The 19,114-nt window shown below is 43.5% G+C and overlaps 1 protein-coding gene across 4 annotated transcripts in view; it reads left to right on the plus strand.

Annotated features, from left to right (window-relative positions):
* Positions 1–18,825, plus strand: part of RNF17 (ring finger protein 17) — a 46,398-nt gene extending 27,573 nt beyond the window's left edge. For all 4 annotated transcript variants that reach the window (XM_077341637.1, XM_077341635.1, XM_077341639.1 and 1 more), the window contains exons 22-37: positions 1,350–1,503; positions 1,918–2,036; positions 2,753–2,843; positions 3,848–3,957; positions 6,695–6,990; positions 8,797–8,960; positions 9,886–10,005; positions 11,097–11,177; positions 12,166–12,294; positions 13,353–13,409; positions 13,896–14,012; positions 15,028–15,187; positions 16,151–16,286; positions 16,859–17,048; positions 17,852–17,952; positions 18,680–18,825. In XM_077341637.1, the coding sequence (XP_077197752.1) occupies positions 1,350–1,503; positions 1,918–2,036; positions 2,753–2,843; positions 3,848–3,957; positions 6,695–6,990; positions 8,797–8,960; positions 9,886–10,005; positions 11,097–11,177; positions 12,166–12,294; positions 13,353–13,409; positions 13,896–14,012; positions 15,028–15,187; positions 16,151–16,286; positions 16,859–17,048; positions 17,852–17,947 (2,020 nt within the window). In that variant the 3' untranslated portion in view covers positions 17,948–17,952; positions 18,680–18,825. The remainder of the gene's footprint in view (positions 1–1,349; positions 1,504–1,917; positions 2,037–2,752; positions 2,844–3,847; positions 3,958–6,694; positions 6,991–8,796; positions 8,961–9,885; positions 10,006–11,096; positions 11,178–12,165; positions 12,295–13,352; positions 13,410–13,895; positions 14,013–15,027; positions 15,188–16,150; positions 16,287–16,858; positions 17,049–17,851; positions 17,953–18,679) is intronic.
* Positions 18,826–19,114: the final 289 nt, after the last annotated feature.

Raw genomic sequence — 19,114 nt, forward strand, 5'->3', positions numbered from 1 at the left:
CAGCTGCTGTAGTTTAATGTGGAACACATTTTCTGAAGTGTCCTCCGGGCTGGAAATGGTTATGGATATGATTTCCATAGTCCTGTCCCAGGGAGCTTGCCAGAAGAGGCAGGTAGGCAGCTGGTGGAGGAAGTGGGGGGGTGGAGGTGGCCCAAAAGTCTCTGCATAAGAGGGCAGCCCTACTGCCATGAGAGCTAAGGGGGAGTGGGGGGGAAGGAGCCCGTGTGTTTGTGTGTCTGAGAGAGGGGGAGGGACCAGGGAGGAGATCAGGGAAGCAAGAGGGAAAGGGGGGCAAAGAGTCTCTGTGTGTGTGTCTGTCAAGAGAGGGAGGGGACTGGGATAAAGGAGCCCACATACCAGTGAGAGTCAGACTATCATTGATTTTATTGGGAAGAAATGAGCGGGGAAGATCTTGGTATCCAAGAGTACTCTAAAATATTCTGAAACCTTTCTAATCATAGCTCAGTGCAGACCCAAAACTTATCAATATGTAGTTTTACAGGAAAGATGTCTACAAAAATAACAGCCTCATCTAAGGTCCCTCCCCCATTTGTCAGTCTTTAATTTCAAATGAATTAAAGTCCCACATTTTCTAGAGGAGACAGTGCATCTTTTCTTAAGAATTATCAAAATACTTTGATATTGTTGGCTGAGGTTGAATATGCAGGGAGAGCAGAGTGCCAGGCTGCTTAAAGAATGAAACAGTGTTATTTATGAAGAGAAACAACTAATGCATTTAGAGAGAATCCTAACAATCTAGCTAGCTGCATTCTTCCATTCAACAGAAGCAGCACAGTGAAGTGTGTTCAAAAAGCAGAAATTCTCCTGCTGAGCCAATCACGACACTGGAGGAGATGATTTGAATAACATCAGGAAGCTAAATATACCTCTCCTCTGATGCCCCCTGCAGGAGTCTCTTTGTATTCTCCTCAATTAAGCACCCTGCAAATCTTGCTTAGTCTAACAGATATATCCATACAGGACTTGCACTGATTTATTTATTAAATTTCTTACCCGCCACTCTCGGAGGACCGACTTGTGGCAGGTCATAGCATGTAAAAGCCCCACATTCGTTAAACCCCATTAAACCCTATCATACAACATTGCCAAAAATAGCAACATGGCGGCAAAACCTGTCTCTCCCCCATTAACGGTATACCTACCACAGGGGCAGCAGAGGGCTATGTCAAATCAATTCCCCACCCGTGATGTTCTGAGCTGATGGTACGTCTTCCCGGAAGGGGATGACAGATCTTTCTGCTGCGCCAGCCTCAACTTTGGAAGAATGGGCTCTTTAGAGCATCGGTGAACATGTAGACTTGTGGTCCTTTTGACACTTTAAAACTTAGCTTACAGGAAAAGATGTCTGCCACTTACAACATGTCTGAGGAAGAAGAGACCGTTCAATGGGAAATAGATATGAATTGTGCTGCTGATCTTCACGGTCTAGATCAGTGGAGCAGAGGCCAGATCTGCAAGACTGTTGCTGAAAACACAGTGGAGGTAACTACCTTCAAAAAATCTATTCTGGGTTTATGGTAGGTAGTTTCTCGTAGTATGACTGAGAGGGAGCCATTTAGTATTAGATGAAAATGAAAGTAAATGGTTTAATTTTTTTTAATGTACTGTGAGATAGCCACTGTACCTGTCTACTCTGATCCATATCATTGTGCTGTGTGCAAATCAGTAACTTTTTCCCATAGGAGGTACATGAACTGTCAAGGGAATTAATTGCCAAATCACCATAACAGTTCTGTTCCCAGAGTTGCTGCCGTTCATCATATGAAACAATCCTTGAGAATCACGCAAACGATAGCCTTACTGTGAATTTTCTTATTTGTTAAGTTGAATATTTTTAAAAAGAATTAATGAACATTTCTAAAGGATGTGCTTCTTCTTTTGGCCGTGCTATTTCAGGTATTCTTCTTCGATTTTGGCTTAACCAAAACTGTGAATACCGTCTGTCTGAGGAAACTTGATGCAAGTTTGATGTCAGTTGGGCCCCTAGCAGTGGAATGCTTTCTAACAGACATAAGGTAACGTGTTTGGATTTAATGAAAGACTGAAATAAAGCGACTTTGTTAATTTCTACTGGGCATGGTTCACAGCTGAGGAGGGCTGTGAATTTGGGCCTCCTTTGTCAAAGTCCAGGCCCGATACCTTATTACTTCTGCTTAGTTCCTAGCCATAATGGGCCAGCATGGTAAGGGACAGAAGACTAGAAGAAGAAGAGTTGGTTCTTATATGCCGCTTTTCCCTACCCGAAGGAGGCTCAAAGCGGCTTACAGTCGCTTTCCCATTCCTCTCCCCACAACAGACACCCTGTGGGGTGGGTGGGGCTGAGAGAGCCCTGATATCACTGCCGGGTCAGAACAGTTTTATCAGTGCCGTAGCGAGCCCAAGGTCACCCAGTTGGTTGCATGTGGGGGAGCGCAGAATCGAACCTGACATGCCAGATTAGAAGTCCGTACTCCTAACCACTACACCAAACTGGCTTTCTATAGCACAAATTCTGAGAGATTTCATTACTGGAAACCCTTAACCCAATTGAGTGTATTCTGCTAAGGAAGAAGGAAGAGATATTAAGGTTTTGGAACTACTGAGATGAGTAACATCTGTTTGCAAATGAAGTGTAGTTAGACGAAACAAAGCAGATGTGCAGTTGAGCTGTCTGCAGAGCTAATTCTGTAGAGCTGTTTTTACAAGTTTGAACTTTTAGAAGGTTTATATTTCCTGCATTTCTTATTTTTAGGCCAGCTGGGGGGACTGACCAGTGGACAGCAACTGCATGTGATATGCTGTCACAATATTTAAGTGGAGCGGTGGTAAAGATGGTCATACAGGTTTGTAATAAATACCTGAAGTTTCAAATACAGGCTCAGATACAAAGTGGTGTTGATTTAAGTCTTGCTTTTATTTGAACAGGAGATCTCCCAGTGGACTTTTCTCCCACAATGGAAGGAAGGAGCCATGGACTTGCTCCTCTGGTAGAATTGAAGTGATTGAGTAATTATGTAATGCAGGGGTAGTCAACCTGTGATCCTCCAGATGTCCATGCACTACAATTCCCATGAGCCCCTGCCAGCAAACACTGGCAGGGGCTCTTGGGAATTGCAGTCCATGGAAAGCTGGAGGACCATAGGTTGACTACCCCTGATGTAATGGGTACGTAACCTTACATAATTATCACTTCAGTGACACTATCCTCATTTCATCAAACTTCTTGTATTGATTGGAGAGTGACCACGTAGGTTACCTAAGGAGGCAGAGAGCTCCCCTTCACTGGCAGTCTTTAAGCAGTGGCTGAACAGATACTTACCATGGATCCTTTGGGATGATCCTGCATTGAGCAGGAGGTTGGACTAGATGGCCTGTGTGGTCCCTTCCAACTCTATGGTTCTATACTTAGCCTAACCATTTTACAGGCAACAGAACAAGTTACGTTGATTAACTGAATCTTTTTTGTTTAAAATATTTTTAGAGTCAGAGTACCTTTATTGGCATAAGAAAATGTTTTTATACCTGACCTTGTCTCTTTGGACTCAAGGTAGCTAACCACAAAATGAAATACATGTCAGCCAGCAAGGATATAGAATATAAATTCTGATCTTACCAAGGATTTTGTTACACTTTACCCCAAGATAGTGTAAAACATTTTAATGCCTTCTTGTCTCTTGACAATCCCTCCTCCTCTTTCCTCATTGCATCTTAGTGTTCAGTTTAGTCACGGAAATAACCTGAAGCTGAAAAGGGGGTTTAGTAAATTGTTGTGCCTAAAATAGTGCCTAAAGAGGATGGACATATTCCACACACACGCACACTAATAATCGTTCATATTTGTTCCTAGGAAAATAAAGCTTCACCGTTTCCTGTGAAAATGTTTCACAAAGATAATGAGATGTACAATGATGTTTCAGAATTCTTGATTAAGGAAGGCGTGGCATTTAGGAAAAGAAGGTACGTATCTTTCACATTTCTGTGTTAGAGTATGTAATCCTATAGAACGGTGGTCACCAACCACTGGGCCACCCTGCCTCGTAAGGCCACGCATGTGCGTTTGCGCCATGCTCGGCCACAAACGTGCATGCACGGCCGGGTCACAGATGCTTGTTTGCGGCATGCGTGCATTTGCGACCTGGCCGCACATGCGCGGCCGGGCGATCGCCCTCCCCGCCACCGCCGGTCCGCAGCCTGAAAAAGGTTGCAGACCACTGCTATAGAATGCTTAAGATAGCAGTTGGCAGTTTGTGGTTTCTGAAAATAAAGTTTTAATTATCCCACTGGATCAGTACAAATATGTTATTAAGAGAAAGAGAGAGAGATACATCCATTTGCATTATTGTAGGCTGGAATACGTTAAAATGCTGAATCAGAAATAAATTGTGTTGATGGGTTTCCCATCTTGCTTTGGATACATTTTAAGTGTGGTAAAGTACCTCATTTAGTCAGTAGAAGAGCAGATGTGAAGAATGAACTGTTGGTAGAAAGCAAGATGGTAAACTTGATGCTTACCCAAATGCACTGTCTAACAAAGAACGCAATCTCTCTGTTGTTCAAATCTTTTGACTTGGGAACATGACCATCAGTAGTACATAAGCCAAATAGTTTTTCCATCCCACCCCCAAATAACACTGCAGGTAAGGAAATATTAGCACATACAAAAACCCTGAACCAGGGTTTTATGATGGCCCTGGAAGGGTTTTCCAAATGGGTGAGAGTTAATTAATGTTTAATACATGTTTTAAATTTGTGCATATTGACCCTTCTCCCCTCCTCGCAAAATGGCCAATGGTGGGCATGTACACAGCTATGCTTCCCAACCACATTGTGCATGATCACACCACTTCTGAGGTCTCTCAAAGCCTGAAGATAGTTTCAGGGATTTCTCAACAGTAAAAACATTGAGAAAGGCTTCACCCAGACTCTCAACATCAGAAAACTTTATCAGGCTTTGCTTTAAGTATTCTAGAACTTAGCAGTTTTTCATCTATTCTTCTCTTCTACATCATAGGGGGAAACAAACACAGCAGCTCTTGGTTTGGGGGCCCAGGCCCTGTTTATTTGAGTCTGCTTTTTTGCACAAAGGGTATAGTAGTTGGCGTCCGTGACAAGCCACAATAGGTCACTTGGTTAAAGGCCTACAAATGGAAGAGGTTGCCATGAACCTGTCATTATGGTTGGGAGGCTTGCTTCTATTTTCAAATAAGGTAAAGGTATCCCCTGTGCAAGCACTGGGTCATGTCTGACCCTTGGGGTGACGCCCTCCAGCGTTTTCATGGCAGACTCAATACCAGTGCCAGTGCCTTCCCCAGTCATGGTTTGCCAATGCCTTCCCCAGTCATGACCGTTTACCCCCCAGCAAGCTGGGTACTCATTTTACCGACCTCTGAAGGATGGAAGGCTGAGTCAACCTTGAGCCGGCTGCTGGGATTGAATTCCCAGGCTCATGGGCAGAGCTTTTAGACTGCATGTCTGCTGCCTTACCACACTGCGTCACAAGAGGCTCTTATTTTCAAATAGGACAGTCCCAAATTCACAGAAATATAGGATCAGAGCAAGTCATGATTTTGGGGGGACTGAAGTTGCATTTACTTCAGAAGTCTTAAGTGGACTAGAAATCCACTTAATTATATTAGCCCTAATTCAGGATATGCAAAGAAAAGGATACTCTCAAGGGTAAGAAGGAACAAATTCACCATGCATGCCCTTCGGTAGAGGAAGGAAAACTTAAATTCTTAATCCCTTTTCCCCCTCTGGAATGCTCCAACTACTGCAGTAACAGGTCCTCAGTCATCCTTTTAATTCTTTGTTCCGTTAACTGCGACTAGGGACAAGCTGTTAGGGAAACCTTTATCAGTATGATGACCAGTCTCTTCGAGCAGAAGGGCAGTTTAAACTCTCCTGCCATGAATGGGAATGTCCAGATAGTCCAAGTGGTAAGAACCTGAGTTATACTCAGAAAGGCAGGTCCCCAACGTCTCCCCTCCCCATTTCCTGGAATATGAATTAATGACCATTGTTTGCTCCCCTTCCACCTGCTCTGCAGACAAGGCTGTGCTCATTGCACTCATAGCAACCTGGCGAATTACCAGTGCATGTCCTGCAAGTATTTGTTCTCATTTAATGGGCCTCTTTAGGAATGGAGCTCTTAACTGGAGCATCACAACTCAAAAGTGATGCTTGCTTTGGTTGAAATCGGTGGGGTCTGGTAGGGTCTTTCTATATCAACAGAAAAGAAATGTACAGTGGTGTTAGTTATGAACTAATTCAAATCTCAACCTGTCAGTGAACTTTTGCCTGGTCTGCTTCATCCCTGTGGGGATATTACTGGCCTGTCTTACAGAAATGTTTAATAGTAGACAAATGAAGAGATTTCCCTTATAGGTTATCCCATCATTTTCAAAAGCCAGCCACCTTGTTCACAAAGGCAACTAAAATTTTCTTCTAAGAACAGATTTTCAGCACCTGTGCCTAATGTCTTTGCTGATTTGCCCAGCTGAAATCTACTTCAAGAATGCTAATCACGCTTGAGAAGTTCTAGGAATACAAAATCAGTCATAATGTAGTCTGCATACTGAGAAATGGAATTAAGAACTTGGGGAGTTAAGAGAAAACCTAGGTCAAGAATAGAAATTAAAAGAAACACAGAACTTATTAGACATTTTTGTTGTTGAATCTTTATCTGTGTGCACAGAACGGACTTAATGAGAGCATTACCTGAGAAGTCACAGGAAGTTTCTGTAAAGCAAGAGAATATGGACGTAAACAATGCTAATGGAATAACAGGATATATACTAAGCTCTTCTGCACCAGAAGAAGCTGATCTTTCTGTTACAGACAACGAAGATAAAGAATCGGAAACATCGGTGGATCTTTCCAGAGCGGTTGTCACTTATAAACCACCAGCTGTTCCTAGTTCGAACCAGTTCAGCGCTATAGTCAGCTGCGTTGCAGACAATGGGACTATTTATGTTATACCAAAGTCACAAGGTAAACAGAGAACTTAGTGATAAATAACTAAGTGATGAATAATTTATCTTAGTGATAAATAATAAGTTCCATCATGGAGAGTGGCAGCCTTCTGTATCAAAGTGTGGCGCTCAGTTTTTAAATTTTAGTGTTAAATTTAGAATATGCCCCAGTTTCCCCTCAAATAATATATTGTGCCGTATTTCTTCCAGAGGCTCTAAAACTCAAATTACAGTAACTTACTCTGTTTTGGAGTCTTGTTCACATACTTCTAAGCAGGTTTGGCTCTACCTTCAACAGAAATTGTATGTCAGAAACTGCATGATCATTTTTTGTATTCTTCCTCTTCTGTTCCTTTGTAAAAGGTAAAGGTAAAGGTATCCCCTGTGCAAGCACCGAGTCATGTCTGACCCTTGGGGTGACGCCCTCTAGCGTTTTCATGGCAGACTCAATACGGGGTGGTTTGCCAGTGCCTTCCCCAGTCATTACCATTTACCCCCCAGCAAGCTGGGTACTCATTTTACCGACCTCGGAAGGATGGAAGGCTGAGTCAACCTTGAGCCGGCTGCTGGGATTGAACTCCCAACCTCATGGGCAGACAGCTTCAGACAGCATATCGCTGCCTTACCACTCTGCGCCACAAGAGGCTCCTTTGTATATAAGAGTATATATATATAAGAGTAAAAGAGGGTTTGCTCTCCAGGGGATAAGTGCCTGCTTTGGTCTGCCTTCCGAGTTGGAAATAGGCGCTAACCATTTACTGCCTGCTGTCCCGGTACTATATGTTGAGGCTTATGATGAACAGTGGTTCAGTTTTGCTTTCGGGCCGTGCATAGAATACTGGCAGGGGAGGGGAGGGAAGGGGTGGAGTAGCAGCATCTCATGCCTATGCGGCAGCCATGCCATTCATCCTCAGCTGGAATTCTGTGTGGGGAGAAGCTGGGTTGCGTTAGTGAAAGTACCACAATTAATATTCCTGTCACCCACTCGTAATAATTGGCGTGCCCTGCCCTAATTTATGGATCCCATGGTGTAATATGAATTTACATCACTTTATTACGATACCATAAAGCGGGGAATGGCCAAGCTGTGGCTTTCCAGATGCCCACGGACTACAATTACCATTAGGCCCTGCCGGCAGCAAATGTTAAATATTTTTTTTCTGGAAGTGGGATGGAAATACATTTTAGCAGTTGATATTAGAGATGCGTGCAAACTGGTTCACAGAATAAGCCAGTATTCGGCACAGACCTGACCAGATTTGGCACCCCCAACCCAATGTTTGAGGAAGGTGTCATCCCTGAACATTTACATGATCCATTGTTCATGATTGTATATAAATTGGTAGGTGCCTTCAGGAGGAGCAGCAATAAAGGCGACATCCCCCCCCCCAGCCAAGCTGCTCGCCCTGCTGCAACTCCTATGAAAGGGTTGTTCGACCCCAAGAACCACTGCTCTAGGGCAGGGGTAGTCAACCTGTGGTCCTCCAGATGCCCATGGACTACAATTCCCATGAGCCCCTGCCAGCATTTGCTGGCAGGGGCTCATGGGAATTGTAGCCCATGAACATCTGGAGGACCACAGGTTGACTACCCCTGCTCTAGGGTGTTACCTGTTGAGGGAAGTAGCTCTTCCCAGTTTTCTGCCTTCCTCTTTAAGGATGAGAACCCAGAGCTGCTGCTTGTAGCAGACTTGTAATAAAATTTTATGATCTGTAAAATACGCAGTAAGCCATTGTGCAAATTGTTTGCAAGATGCGTTAAAAATGGTGACTTGGGTGTATGAATAATGCTTCGCTGTCTTGTCTTCTGTAACATTTTACACTAGAACAACAATTATCCAAGCTGATGAACGATATACAGAATAATGTCAAATGTCTGGGTCTTCTGGAGCCCTACAGCTGGAAACAGGGAGAGGCTTGTGTAGTCAGAGGTCCAGATACGTTGTGGTATCGGGGTGAAGTTACAGAAGTTTGCAGTGGTACTATCAGGGTGAGCTCTGTTTTTAAGGACATGTCCATTTGTGTGATGCATGCAGTGTGTGTGTGTATGGGTGTCATTTAGGGTAGCTGTCCCCAATCCGGGGACCGGTACCAGGCTATGGATAAGTCAGTACCGGGCCATGGCTCCTCCTCCTCCTCGGGGGCTGCCCTGCCACTCTTCTGCCAGCTCACCTTTGGTGCTCTCCAGCAGCCGCCATGGCTGGGGCTTCCCCTTGGCCTGGCACTGCGCAGCTGCTGCTGGCAGTTCCCCCCAGTGGGCAGTGGGAAGTCAGGGGCGCCAGCAGGAAAGCAAGTGGAGCAGGGGCCTCAGGGCCCCCTTCCCCAGGCCTCAGTAAAATTATCAAGCATTGACCGGTCCCCGGTGATAAAAAGGTTGGGGACCGCTGATTTAGTGCACCGGCACTGAAGCGATGTTCCTTTGAGTTTGTTAGTTTGTTTTGTTATGTGCGAAGTCGTGTCCGACCCATAGTGACCCCATTTACAATGATCCTCCAGGCCTTCCTGTCCTCTACCATTCCCCGGAGTCCATTTAAGTTTGCAGTTCCTTTGAGTAGCGGTGGTCAAACCTTATACCTCTTGGCTTAGAGATGAGGGGCATTTCTGTCCTTGTTCTATATATAATTCTAACTGAAATGTAAGCTACAGATGAGCAAGGAATATAGCCAAGTATGAAAGAAAGCATTGTAGAATACTATGTGTTTTTATATAATTGTGTTGTTCACACTGTTGTAAGCCTCCCTGAGTTAACCAGCTCAAGAGGTGCAGGCTATAAATACAATTATAAATAACTAAAAATAAATTATAAACAGACTCTGCCTTTGACCGGGGTGACATGCTTTTCAGAGAAGGCGCAGAACTACATTAAGAAAAATGTAGATTGAACTAGTGCTTACAGTTTGCATTCTTTCTTATAGGTACGGTACTTAGACTTTGGATACATTGAGAAGATTCCCCAGTGTCATCTCTATCCAACTGTCTTGTATGCTGACATACCTCCCTTTTCCATACCCTGTCAGCTCCATAAAACCGAACCAGTGAGTACACATTCTTTCATGAGCATATGATGTGTGGAAACAACCTTGCACAAGTGTGAGAGCCGATTTGATGTAGTGGCTAAGAGTGGCAGATTCTTATCTGGAGAACTGGGTTTGATTCCTCACTCCTCCACATAAAGCCAGCTGGGTGATTTCGACTAGTCACGGTTCTCTTAGAGCTGTTCTGACAGAGTAATTCGCTTAGAGGTGTCTTAGCCCCACTACCGCACGGGGTGTCTCAAGGTGTTTGTAAGTCTCTTTGCAGCTCCTCCGAGTAATGAAAAGTGGGGTATAAAAAAACAGCTCTTCTTTCTGCTGTGAGCTCCAAGGTGTTTTGGGATTCCTGCAGATTGGAAACAGCTCGGAGGCACGCTCAGCTAAGGCTTTACTGAAATGTCTTTAAAATAATGGGACCTAATAGCGCTAATAACATTACCTCCTGAAATGTGACCCTTTTTTTCTTTCCAGCAATGCTTTTGCACCAGCAGGTTTTCTGGGAAGACAACATAGCAGTTCCATAAATAAGTAGCTGTGTGCTACTTCCTGGGAAACATGTTGGACTATATTTTCCCTTCCAATATATAGCCCTGCAATCTGTGCCAGTCATTTCTCTTTGCAGACTGCAGCTATGGAGAATCGACCTGTGGGGATGACAAAAGTGGGATCTTGCCCACTGTGCTTGCCTCATGTCTTGGATATATTGGCAGCTGGTATAGGGCCCCTCTCCATATGACTTTCTCTAGCAGAAGTGGTGGCTAAAGATTGGGTGGGTGGGATGCTTGGGCCCTGTTTGTGTGATCTTGCTAGGATTCCTTGGTGGAAGAGGTACATACCAGGTAGTGCTCTCAGGCAGGCAGTAAGGGATGAAGTGGGCATAACCATCCCGGGCTGGGATCAGTGAGACACTTGGCTGGTTCAGGAGATTTTGCTTCACAAGGTGGAAAACGCAGCTGTTTTATCCACCCACGGATGATACCGAACAACTCTGCCTTCCTGATAGGGCCAGACCCGGCTGAGATGAGTTTGACCTGGTTTTCCATACATCCCAATTGGGTTGTGTTTGTTTTTTTCCCCTCTCTTTCCCCTTGCAGGTTGGAAGTACTTGGCAGCAGGATGCAGTTGAGCTCCTCCAAGAACTGCTCACAAAGAGACTTGTATTGATATGTATTGAGGTGGGCATCGAGATGAAATTGTGTTTGCATAAATAAGGTGCTGCCTCCTCTTGCAGGTAGCTCCTGACTACATATACATGGCAGTGAGCGCCGAAGAGAGCAGCAGAAAGTCGCTTCCAAACTGCTCTTTATTCAACTCTTTCAGTGGTACTTGTTCACATGCCCAGGGGTGGACAATATAACTGGTACAGAATGGGACTGCAAATAGTTTGTATAAGTTGCTCTTCAGGGCCACAATTTGGATACGATGAGGGCTGCTATAATATACATCTGCTCCACTTACATAAAGCATTGAATAAATGAATGGGGGAATGATGGGAGCTGAACTATCTACCACCTGGTGCCTTCTTCCCTTCCCGCTCTTCATTTCCCAAGGTTCCCTTCCAGTTCTAGTATCTGTTTCTTGGGCAAAGAAAGGGAAGTTGGCTCCTTGCATGTGTCTCCTAAGATGCTATGTTAAATTCTACATAAAGAGGCCATATACATGGATGTATGCCTCCCTTTGTATTCCATAAGCCATTATCTCAGTCCAGTTAGTCCCCCGCATCACTGGCAGTCTTCAAGCAAAGGTTGGATACACACTTTTCTTGGATGCTTTGGGCTGATCCTGCGTTGAGCAGGGGGTTGGACTAGATGGCCTGTATGGCCCCTTCCAACTCTATGATTCTATCTCACTTGGAGGTAACACATTGCTACAGAGTAAACCTTTTAATAGGGGCAGTTCTACAGAATTAAACCAGAGGCCGGAGGGAATAGAATGGCCTCACAATGTTGCCAAGCATCTTTGGGAAACTGGTTCCAAACGGCAGGAGCAACAACTGAGAAGGCCCTGGCGGAATGTAAATGCGTGATCCAGGAGCTAAGCAAGCACCTGCAAGAAGCCTACAGATGCAATTTGCTTGAACTATAATGGTAGAAATGTAATTACATGAATGAATTTTTTAAAAAAGATGATACAGCATCATTTTGCTTGCCCTTTTAAAAACAGGATCGATCAGATTGGCCTTGGGGGAATTTATCTGTTAAACTGTTCTTCAGTGGGATGTCACTTTCTTCCTTCATGGCATACCACAAACATTGCATCAGTGAAGAGGAGGGGGGCGAGATACCCAAGCTGGTAATTATTTTTGTCAGCCTTAAGAATTGTATAGAATATAATACCAGGAGTGTTATTTTGCTGTGATTTCCCTTTGAATTACAATAATTGCATGTCATTTTTTACCCTGATTTCTGCTTTATTTTACTTTTATTTATAACATACTGTTTGTGTATTTCATTTATAACACTCCATTCAGACCAATGGGGACCCAAAGTTTCTCAGTGGAACAGGCTTCCTCAGGAGGTGGTGGGTTCTTTGGAAATTTTTTAACAGAGGCTGGATAGCCATCTGACAGAGGCTGATTCTGCAAAGGCTTAAGGGGGGTGTCAGGTTCTGGTGGATGAGCGATAGGGTCCTGCATAGTGCACTGGGTTGGACTAGATGACCCAGGAGGTCCCTTCCAACTCTATGATTCAAAGTGGCTTACATCGTTCTCCCGTTTTATCCTTATAACAGTCCTGTGAGGGAGATTGGGCCAAGAGTAAATGATGGGTCCAAGGCCACCCAGCAAGACTTTCCATGTCAGAGTGGGCATTTGAATCTGGGCCTCCTAGGTCTGAGTAAAATATGTCGGCCACTACCATGTATCTGCTCCACAGCCAAACTGTGGCTCTCCATGGACTACAGTTACCAGCAGGAGCTCCATGGACATCTGGACAGCCACAGTTTGACCACCCCTGTTACACCATGCCGGCTGTCACCTAACAGCCGGCAAATCAGAGGGATTATTGGAAATCTGGTTATGGCCTTAAAAGATAGATGGGATAAAAATCGGGCAACTCTGAGACCACTTGCACAGAGGGGCAATATATAAGCCAAATAATAAACAATGCTCTGTTAAATCCAGAGCATTTTTACCAAGTTTCACAAATGTCTGGATAAAGTGAGGAAGGTCCTAATTGCCTGAAGTAGAATATAGCCTGAATTGATTTCAAAAGATTGTGCTAGTTTTAGAATGTTTTTCAGAACACAGGACTGCAGTACCAGAAGTCTGGGGGAAAGACATCTTTTTATGAATTAACTTGGAAACGTTTGTGTAGACTTTTAGCACTAATATAAGATTAACTTGTTTTTAGAATATGGCAGAATGCAGTGTTGAGCCTTTGGAAGAAAATTGTGAAATTAGTTACGAGGTAAAGTTTAATACTTGGAGAACTCTTTCTATTATTACATCTGTCATTTGAATCCTGATTGTGTTAGGTGTCCATTTACTTTCCAACATAATCCCCTTTAGTTTATTTCTTTGATAGTCAGTCTGGCTTGTGTGCTTTTCTGTTTGGGCAGCTATAAAATAGCCAAGGACTTTTACCAAGGAGACTGAACGGTAGTCATTAGAAAGAATCCAGACATCAGTTCTCAAGGAAATGTTTCTGTCTCAGTGGAAAAGCATTTCACGTAAAACATTGTTATCTTAAAACCTGGGAAAATGTAGTTTCATGGCTAGATAATACATTTGATTCTGATAGTGACTGGAATAGTTCCCAGGTTAACATGGTTAACATGCCGACCTAGTCACCTTCAGGTGCAAACCTAGGAAATTTGGGGATGTGTATACATTTGTGATCCTATGTAAGTATCTCTGAAGTCCTGAAGGCTTCCTAATTCTTCATTTCTTCTAGGAACTGCTGTTGTCTGAAATAGACACCCCTCTTCTTCCGCCGTACACTTTTCCATCTCTGCCTGTTCTTGGAGCTCTTTTCCCGGTCAAAGTAACACACATTGTTTCACCAAATGAGGTATTATTATTAAATGCATTGTGAATATTTTCACGTTACCAGCTTTTAATTGCTTGTTTTACAGAAGTGCGATGGAGGATGCATAAATAAAAACACTCATAAAAGGCAAGATCAGCAAAATTGTACTAGGTCCAATAATTTGCATTAATTCATATTATACACATTTATGGCTTACCTATGCAAAGTATATATGTTGAATAAAGTGACGTTTAAGATGGTTGAGAAGAAAGCAGTTTAATTGGTTAGAGAGATGCTGAGGGGTTTCTCTAGATCCATTTAGTTTGAGGCCGTCTGGGTTAGCCAACTCAAGGCTGGTTGGATTGTCAAGCAACACAGGTGAAAGATAGTGAGAATAAAATATACTGAATTTGAATTATAATAAAAGTGAAAGTCTGAAGGAACTGTGATCTAATATGTCCCTCTTGCAGAATTGTGCTATCTTCTACATAACTAGTGTGTGAGATAAGCTATAAGTGAAGGTGTAGGGCTGAGCAGACTGGAAGTAATATAAACAAACTAGCAAGGAAGCCCATTGCAACCAGGAATGCTGCAATGGGCGCTAGGACCCAGGGGACACCAACAGGTGCAGATCTCTCCTCTCCCACTGCCCCATCGCAGCAGGAGCTATATAGGAGGCAAACAGGGCTGTTGTAGCAGGGAATTGGCTTGTTTGGACAGCTGTGTGTGTGTCTCGCAGCAGGAGCCATAGCAGATAATGAGGGCTGGTTTGCAGTTTGGTAGGGCTCTCTGTCTCTCTCTCTCAGACCCTGGCACATTGCAAGCCCTTTGCTAAGTTCTCTGCCCAGTCACAGGTGGTAATGTACAAATATCCCTGGTCAAATTCAGATCAGCAGAATATCAAATTCTAAAGCACTTACGTACCCTGGTTAGTGAAGGACAGGATCCCTTTTGTGGAAAAGGCAAAAGTGGAAATTCTCAGCTGCTTATTTCCTGTGAAATTACAGTTGCGAAGAGTTCTAAAGTTTCAATGAGAATCGGGGTTTCTTTGTTACAGGTATACATTTCTCTTGATCAGCCAGAGAATTTCATCCAGCAGAGTGACAGAGAGGGCGGCGGGGCCTGCTTGAATTCCGACCACAAAACTCTTAAAGAAGCCTTGACTTGGTGGAATCAAAACATTGAATCATGTCCCTGTTTAACTGATTTTCGAAAAGGTATCTCATTCCTTAGGAACTATTAAATATTTGCATAGTCTGCCTTTCACCTTCTGTTACAGAGTGTATAAAGCAGTCTTTGAGCAAACGTCAATTTTGTCCTAAAAATTCTGTCTCCTAGCATGCGGGTACTGATATGAAAACTAGTTTTCCAATTTGAAAGTATTTTGGGATTTTATCCTCATAATAATATCCTAAAACCAATTAAATAAAAATATATATGCCAGTCAGGAATGAACTGTGTTTCTAAGCTTCTGTGTTTGTATGCCAAATTCTTCATATTACCAAGAGAAGCAAGAAGCACATTTGTGTACTGCTGTACATCTGCTATACATTCTGTTGCCTTTATTCCTTTGCTCCCTGCTCCAGTCTGACACTCAATTCCTGGTTTGTCACTGGAAAAGAGAGAGTGCTAGTTGTTCTGTTGTTTTGCAGCACAAAACAGCATGTGGGGTGAAAGTATCGTTCCTAATCAGAGGATTTAATGCCATTTCTTCTCACCTTAAAAGTTGTGTTTCAGAAGACCATCAATTTGTTTTAGAGTTTATATTAGGGATTCCCCATCAGGGGTCTGGCCGCCTCCACGTAGAGGGCTCAGTGGGTAGGCAGGGGGTGTACAAATCAAAGGGAGAGTTGATTGTGGTGTGGGGGTTTTGAGCTGTCTTCTCCGCTCCTGCCATTATTTCAAGTGAACATTAGGTGGAGCAGCCATAGTAGTAGTAAAGGTGTGTAGGGAGGAATGAAAGGGGGGCGTAAGATGTGGGTGGTGATGTCACTTCCAAGGGGCATAACAAGGAGGCATGGCCAGCTGACATCACTTCCAGGGGGGGGGGGTCCTTGAAGCTTGAAAATTTATTTCAGGGGCTCCTCCAGAATCAAGAGGTTGAAAAAGGGGCTGGTTTAGATGCTGAAGTAAGGCAACCTGGTAAAGTGTTTTTTTAAAAGATGGATTCTTTTTTGTAGAAATGCCTTGCCTTGCCCAGTACATTGATGGCTCGTGGTACAGAGCAAAACTCCTCTCTGTTAAGGAATTTAATCCTCTCCTGATTATGGTTCTGTTCATTGATTATGGAGCGACAGACAAGTTGCCCACAAGCAGGTAAAGTTATTCTTTGTTTCTGAATTCTCCCCATCTAATTTGGCCTGTTCCTAACATGAACGTGGCATCCCTTCAGTAACCGTTTGGCTCCAGCTTGTGAGTTAGGCCTGGTCTGCATGGCGCAGCTTGCCATGTTCCAGGTGGATGTTTTATCTGGCAAGAGCAGGGCTCCTGGGGGGAGAATGTTGTTGCAGCTGCCCTGCTTGTGGGCTTCCTAAAGGTAGCTGGTTGGGCACTGCATGAACAGAACATAGGGCTTGATGGTTCTTCTCCAGCATGAGCTGTATGTCCTCTTGGAGTACAGTGTAGACCAGGAGTAGTCAAATTGCAGCCCTCCAAATGCTGGCAGGGGCTCATGGGAATTCTAGTCCATGGACATCTGGAGGGTCGCAGTTCTGACTACCCCTGGTGTAGTCATTCACATGGAATCATCATGGAATTGTTGAGATTCTTAAGGTGGCAGGCAGCATGCCACCTCAATATGCTTAAATATGTATTTCCATGGTCTAGGCTGGCCCTCTCTTGTAGGTGATCATGTGTATTTTTATTCCCCAACTTTCATTTTCTCTCAGGTTACGTCAGATCCCTCCTAATCTTATGCAGTATCCTGCTCAAGCAATCAGAGTATTGCTGGCTGGGTTTAAACCCTCTGTTTGCGATTCAAAAACTGACAGGATTCCTTATTGTCCTGAATGGAGCTTGGAAGCATTGTGGGTCATGATGGATTGCGTTCAAGGGAAATGTCTCCAAGCTTCCTTGCTGGTAAGATTATCCTTCTCATTTGATCTCATCCTGGTCATCCTATTTCTTTTCCCTGTCATCGTATTAACAGATGCCTCGGGGTAGTCTTCTAAACTTTATACAACGTTCCATGACCAACATTAAGTGCACTGCTATAACTCTCTGGTGAGTTCCAAGTGGGCCCCCAGCCAGGCTGGACCTGGATGTTGTCCCCATTGTCTGTCTTCCTAGCAGGTGACCACACACACACTACTTGTATGCACTTGAGCTGTTGGGGCAAAGGAATTCTAATTGGCCCAACTTGTAAGGAAGGAGGGTGCTTGGACACAGGGGGAAGGAAGGCAAAGGCAGATCTGCTGCAGGACCTTTTAAGCCAGTGGTTCTCAACCTGGGGGTCAGGACCCCTTTGGGGGTTGAATGACCCTTTCACAGGGGTTGCGGCAGGGCGATCAGCTTGGTGGGGGTGCTACTACTGTTGCCACTCCTCCTGAGGCCGCCCGCCAATTTATATACAACCATGAACAATGGATCTTCATGCCATTGGTCAGTTTTGGTTTAATTTATGTGAAAGAACACTTGCATAATTTTCTGGTTGGGGGTCACTACAACATGAATTGTATTAAAGGGTCGTGGCATTACGAAGGTTGAGAACCACTGTTCCTAAGCCCTGTTTCTCCACACACCCCACATGCCAGCTTTAGGGCAGATGCAGGCTTTTTCATCCACAGCTGCCTGCAGTGAGTAGTCACGGAAGCCCTAATGTTGCTTTTGAATCTGGTGGTTTTGTATGACCTTTTGACATAGCTGCTATGCCTTGCTTTTAGACTCACTCACCAGATTATACTGTGTTTTTGTATGAAGATGGATGCCTGGTTCACATGAAGCTGGTAGAAATGGGATTGGCTGTGTTAAGCCAGTGACACAAGTAAGTATGCTCAACTAAAGCTTTTAAGAAATAGGAGGCCTTAAGTGTGCTTGGATTAAATAAATGACTTCACCATCTTGGATTCAATCGAAGGTACCCATATTAGTAATCTAGTTTTGGTTGGTCTATCAACGCTGTATTTTCTGCAGCAAATAAACCTTGTGTGTACACAAAAATGCACCAGGAATAAAACTTAGTTAGTCTTAAAGGTGCCACTGCACACAACTGTAACACTTAATTACAAAATATTAATGAATTGAACCATGCCCACAGAAGGAAGAATTGACAGCATTGTAATAGGTGTCCCATGGGTTTTAAATCCTGGTCACAGATAGGTATGGGTGATTCGGTTTGCATAAATTGAAAACTTCAGGTACTTTACAGACCTTTACAGATTCAGGTACTTTACAGACCTAATGGAGCCAAATTGCCCATCCCTGCAATTTAAACAGGCTGAATCAGCAGAAGCTGAATTGCAATTGAGCCAGTTTAAATCTCCCCCCTGGGGGGGATGTCACACTGCAAGTGCTTTCAAATTACAGTTTTAAAGTTTTTGGAGCTGTGCCTTTAAAGGCCTTAGCTCAAATTATGTGCTGCTTTTAGGGAAAGGGTACATAAACATAAACAAGGGTGGTCAAGAAAAATGAAGCATATAGTGGAAATTAGAGGAACAAGATAGGAAAGATTTTTTTTATGCCTAATCTGCTAAATATAAATTTTGTTTCAGATAGCAGATGACAAAAACAAGATTCTTACCTCAAGAAATGTTGGATTTTTTTTCAATTTCTGTAGCCCAGGAATGTTTGAAGGCTTTTTTTGTTAACAAACACTGAAGGAGGTTCAGTAATAAAAAATTGTTCTTGCATTGAAAAATCAGTGTTGATTTTTTAGTGTCCTGTGTTAGATTGTCTTTGCTGATAGAAGTGGAAAATTAGTTTACAGCTCCTTATTATGAAATTGAAACACTTGTCATATTACATTGTGTGGTGCTTGATGAATTACATACACAGGCTTATGTCCAATTCTACTATGTTTTGTAGTACTTGTTATGCAGGTAGAAATGCAAGGAAGACTGCAGTTGCTAAAATTCTACTTGTACAGAATCCCAATGTTTCAGGAAATGAACATAGCAACTGATTTGATCTCATAATGGCTTCCTGAG

The sequence above is a fragment of the Paroedura picta genome, chromosome 6 (assembly GCF_049243985.1).
Source record: "Paroedura picta isolate Pp20150507F chromosome 6, Ppicta_v3.0, whole genome shotgun sequence".
In the NCBI taxonomy this organism is placed as follows: domain Eukaryota; kingdom Metazoa; phylum Chordata; class Lepidosauria; order Squamata; family Gekkonidae; genus Paroedura; species Paroedura picta.